This window comes from Phaethon lepturus, unplaced genomic scaffold (assembly GCF_000687285.1).
Source record: "Phaethon lepturus isolate BGI_N335 unplaced genomic scaffold, ASM68728v1 scaffold13818, whole genome shotgun sequence".
Classification (NCBI taxonomy): Eukaryota; Metazoa; Chordata; class Aves; order Phaethontiformes; family Phaethontidae; genus Phaethon; species Phaethon lepturus.
In genome coordinates, this window is record NW_010555584.1 from 38,398 (window position 1) to 43,206 (window position 4,809).

Below are 4,809 nucleotides of genomic sequence, written 5' to 3' on the forward strand. Positions count from 1 at the left end.
TAAAAGATTTGAAGGAATTTGTTGTCTTATCAAAAGCCTTAATCCAATTCCAGTTAAGTGGCATTCAGTTTTGTCTTCTCAAAGTTCTCACATTGTTATTGGCTCTTCTACTTCCTTTATAATCACTCCTATTCACAAAGACTATACAGTTTGCAATCTTTAGTTCATATCGCATTTATTTTTTGTATTTTTTATTTTTTCAGAAACACTTCACATCTCTGATGAACACACTGTTCTTCCCTCAGAACTAATTTCTTTTTAACCCTTGCAATTCTGCCTCTTAGGATTTTCTGTGATTAAAGATTTGATTTTCTTTTAAGCAATTGCATTAATTCCACTAGTGATACTATCATTCCTCATGCTTTCTATTATTACTTCCTGTAGTTTTTTTCCCCACGCAAGTTTTATCTGCATCTTTGAGAGCAGTTGCTTTCTTTTGTCCCTTTCTTCATGCAGTTCTGCTCTTCTTTGTCTTTCTATTACATGTTTGGAAGTTATCAGCAGTTCTTGCAAACCTATTGACTTGGAATTCAAAGCTGGCTATGCATTAAACCATCCCTCAGTAGACTATGGCTTTTTTGAATAGTAGTTGCTGGCTATCTTTCCTACTTAAAGAATTCCAAGGTAGTGCTGTAGAAGCTTACTTGCATAATTTGATATGAAACTTTCCAGAGAATCTTTGCATTCTCATGGCTTTCAGCAAAAGTCATAATTTCAGCACAAGCCCTAACTAAGATGGTCTGTTTCTTTAGCTTATTTTGCTATGGTCTTTGTTTCATATAACTGTATATATTTTTGTCAGATTTATTGACTTGTCATTCAACTTCAACCTGAAAGGTCAGCAGATTGGTCTTTGTCCCTACTCTCTGTATTGGCTTGAGTGGTCTTATCAGGAGTCAAAAATCCACTGAAAGAGCTTACATTGACATACAAACTTGCCCACATCCATTCTTAAAAACCTGGAACAAATGCTTAATCCAAGCAGGTTGCAGTGTTTAGCTTTATTAACATATTTCTCCACATAACTGAGTAGACAGATTTTCACTCACATGTCTTTTAACTTAAAATTTGAAGCTTATAGAATGGCATCAATGTAATTACACAAAAAGAGAGCAAATATATAGTTCTATTTACCCTTCTTTGTCTTGTAGGGTCCTCCATTGGGATGTATATCTTGTAATGGGATGGATATTACCTTGGCTAGGCCAGCATTCATCATATATTGATAGAGACGTTTGAAAGTTCTCTCGCAAAGACCCTAATGCAAAGAGAAATGGCAAAAATCATCGTAGCCCAAAAGTCTCACCTGTAGGTGATTAGCATCAAAGACATTTATACTGCCTGTTCTTAAAACACAGTATTTTGGGGTAAGATATCAAAGAAGGATCTTAAAAGCCTGCTAAAGCAGACACCTGGCAGAACATGAGATGCTTCCAGAATGTGTTTTATCCCTCCAACTCTACTGTCCAAAAAAGCAGCAGCAACCAGCAGCAGCACTGTGCAAGTAAGAATTGCACGATGATATCCATTGACAAAACTTTTCTGAAACTGTGGATCAAATAGAGCTCCTTCCTTATGACATACAGCAACAGTAACTTGATCTACTAGGTTTTCAAGATCCTTCTTTTGATATCCTACCCCAAAATTTTGTGCAACTTTAAAACAGGCAGTATGAATGACTACCTTTGATACTAATCGTCTAGATTCTATGAGAGTGAGAATTTGAGACAGTAATGAATCTCACCAATTCTTCCCTCAAGTTTCCTAATGTTTCCATCTGGTTTGAACGAGCGCTTAGCATACTTGAGAGCTTCTCCATCAGAATATCATATTTGCTTCTCCTAACCAAGAAAGGAAAATTATTTTACGTGTAAAAGTGCATATAGCTTTATAAATACAAGTTGTACCTTTACAAAATGAATACTAGAGAAAGTACGCCAAAGTGTTCTCAGATTGTTTTAGGAATCATAGTTTTCTTTTTCTTCTGTGAATAGCATGTGTGAGAATTTGTCACTAAGAAGATAACCCAGCTGAGGGAACAGTGACTAGGCTCAGGCTGTTTTCATTGGCAAAACTCAGAAGCACAAGTTCTAATCATAAATATAATCGTAAACAAGAAGGGAAAAAAAATCTATTAGAAATGTGTTTGAAGTGAGAACACTCAAAATTAACAGAATGATTAGTGTTACAATAAGAAGTGTTAAGACTTATGTAGGCAGGCGAGAAGTAATAGAATGCTCTATTGTTTACAGCTCCAAGACAAGTAGGTTTGAAACTGTCCAGAATTCAGAAGAGGAGTTAAAGGAATTGAGAAGAGTTAATACCAGGAAACTTTGATGGTTCTGTGACAATAGAGCAAACTATCATCATAGTAAATGGTCACAGTCTACCCAGCAGATCTTCAAAACATCCAAGTTGCACATACCTATCAACGTGAAAGCGAGTCAGAAGTAGAAGAATTGAGTGTTGCTGTGCTCCACTTGGTAGTCTTATGACATGGGACTGCATTGTTATGAGACCATTTCTGTCCAATACTCTTCGGTGATAATGAATTTTTCCAGCATCCACTCTAAAAAAATAGATGGCAAGATATCTATAGGCATTGGAATTTCTGTAAATAAATTCTAATTATCCAGTATTCCAACACCCTTTACCTAGATTATCTGTGCCCTTAGTGACAAGTTATATTAATTTTCAAGGTGACAATCTCAAAATTAGGGAGTGACAAAATTAAGACAACCTGTGAAATTGGTTTTCATCATTAATCCAATTAAACAGAGAAATACCTCTGATCTTAACCTGCAGTCTCTAAGCACAACCACAGTATCATGACATGGTTAGATGACACAGCTGAAGCAATATTGTATCCCCATGCCCTTTCTCCCTTCCTCCTCTCCTTCTAACTCCTGGCTATGCCACAATCACTGCCCTCCTTGTGACAGCTCTGGTATTTGTCTCACTCTTTGGTGAGCTAACTCTGGCCACTGAAGTGGCAGAAAAGCATCCACAAAAGATCTCCCTCCAACCCCCAACACCTCAGTTGCTTAAAAGAGCTTCCTGGGTGGCAAAAAACAATGCCAGTGTGATTTGCAAGCCACTTCATCTGCCGGAAACAGTGAATCCTTAACAGCAATGCTAATATCCACCAGCACTGCAATACAAAACTAGCATTCCCTCAAAGGCTGTGTGATGCTCCTCCATCACCAAAATACATGGTCTTGTTTGGAAGCTGGTAACTCAGGCTCCCATTCAGGTCATGTAGAGAAAGATGTCACCCTGGGGACAAAAGGTGGGCATCCAAGAATCTCTTCAGAACTTGGGCAGGATAACATGCTTACTAAGCAGTTTAGAAGAGGAAATGAAAGTCACCCTTCCATCCCAAATTTGAAAAAGTGATTTAGAGAAAGCAAGAACTTCCACAGATTAGAAACCTGTGTATTGATCTCAAACAATCTCTGGTTACACAAGAAAGATTCAGGAAGTATAAAAACTTGAGGAAGAGAGCAGTACGCTTCTAGCAATACAGGCTTCAAGAACCAAGTGCTCCTGGTAGTAAGGATGAGGAACTACCAATACAGACATGAGTTTAAATCAACGTACAGGATCACTTAAGTGGACGGAACTTTGTAAGTAACCAGTTGAAACTTGTTAGCTTTGATTTAATTCATATAGCAAGATATAAACTTACTTGAAAGCCCCACTGTGAAGGTCCCTCTGAAGCTCTCCTTGCCACCTAGCACGACCTAAACGCTCCAATATACAGTAGGAGAAGTCAGGGAGTTTTAAGTCAGGGTCACCCTCCCAGCCTATTAAAGCTCTATAACGCTGGTCTTGGGAAGCAACAATGACTAGTTTCTCTCCCCATCTAAGAAACAGAAGGGAAAGTAATAAAATACTATTAGTTCCATAAAAACAGAGAGATTAAGCACTCTTCCCCCACAACCACCATTCTTGATATAATCTGCACAAACTGAGTGAGCACTAAATTTTAAAACTTAAGTTAAAAATCTTTGAATGCCAGATGTAAGGGTTTCACTCACTTTTCAACAGCTTCTATATAAGTATAACAAGGCTGCAAATCCTTCCTCCTTATCTGATCAGTGATATCTACTCTCTCTTTGAAATACTGGCAGGAACCTTGTATGCCATCTTTATTATCCAAAATCATGTGGACGGGATAAATATCATCTGAAGGAACAGGATCTCTTTTGGTTTCCAGTATTCCTGTTTCAAGGTCTATTTCTTCGTATCTGAAATAAAAGCAAGAGCCAACATGTAACCAAGCAAGGGGAATCTGGAACTGAAATATAACATTGCCACAAAGAATGTCGACACCTCTATCAAATACCTTGGAAAAATTAAACTCTTGAAACCTCAAAACTGGAAAAGCACAACAGCAGAGCTGTGCTCCTCAAGTATGACCAAACCTTATCAGCATGCAGAGTATATGAGGCAAAAGGAGGGGAACAGATTATTTGATCTTCAAAACTTCAAGGATATTGAAGCAGTGGGAACAAGAGAGATGTATATAAATACTAGTTTACAGAAAACAACAGGTACATCCACCCTGATGAACTGGGACACAGAAATCCAGCTTGTGCCTACGTGGTAAACAGTCATTAGAATAGAAATCTATCCAAGACTCCTATACAGGTCTCCTGAACACCAGGCTTCAAAACCTCACTGCCGTCAGCCGACTCGTGAAGCGTTCTTCCAACAAACCCTGATCGGCTCCGGAGAACGAGGCGGGGCGGCCACAGAACCAGGCCCGAGTTACCCCCAGCAGAGCAGCAAGCCCCCGCCAAGCCT

The 4,809-nt window shown here is 38.7% G+C and overlaps 1 protein-coding gene across 1 annotated transcript in view; it reads right to left on the reverse strand.

The window, feature by feature from the left end:
- GTF3C1 (general transcription factor IIIC, polypeptide 1, alpha 220kDa) overlaps window positions 1–4,250 on the reverse strand; it is a gene marked incomplete at its 5' end in the record, with an annotated part of 42,176 nt that extends 37,926 nt beyond the window's left edge. Inside the window, 5 exons of the mRNA XM_010292210.1 lie at window positions 1,135–1,258; window positions 1,745–1,841; window positions 2,426–2,569; window positions 3,689–3,865; window positions 4,041–4,250. Coding sequence (XP_010290512.1) covers window positions 1,135–1,258; window positions 1,745–1,841; window positions 2,426–2,569; window positions 3,689–3,865; window positions 4,041–4,250 — 752 coding nt within the window. The remainder of the gene's footprint in view (window positions 1–1,134; window positions 1,259–1,744; window positions 1,842–2,425; window positions 2,570–3,688; window positions 3,866–4,040) is intronic.
- Window positions 4,251–4,809: the final 559 nt, after the last annotated feature.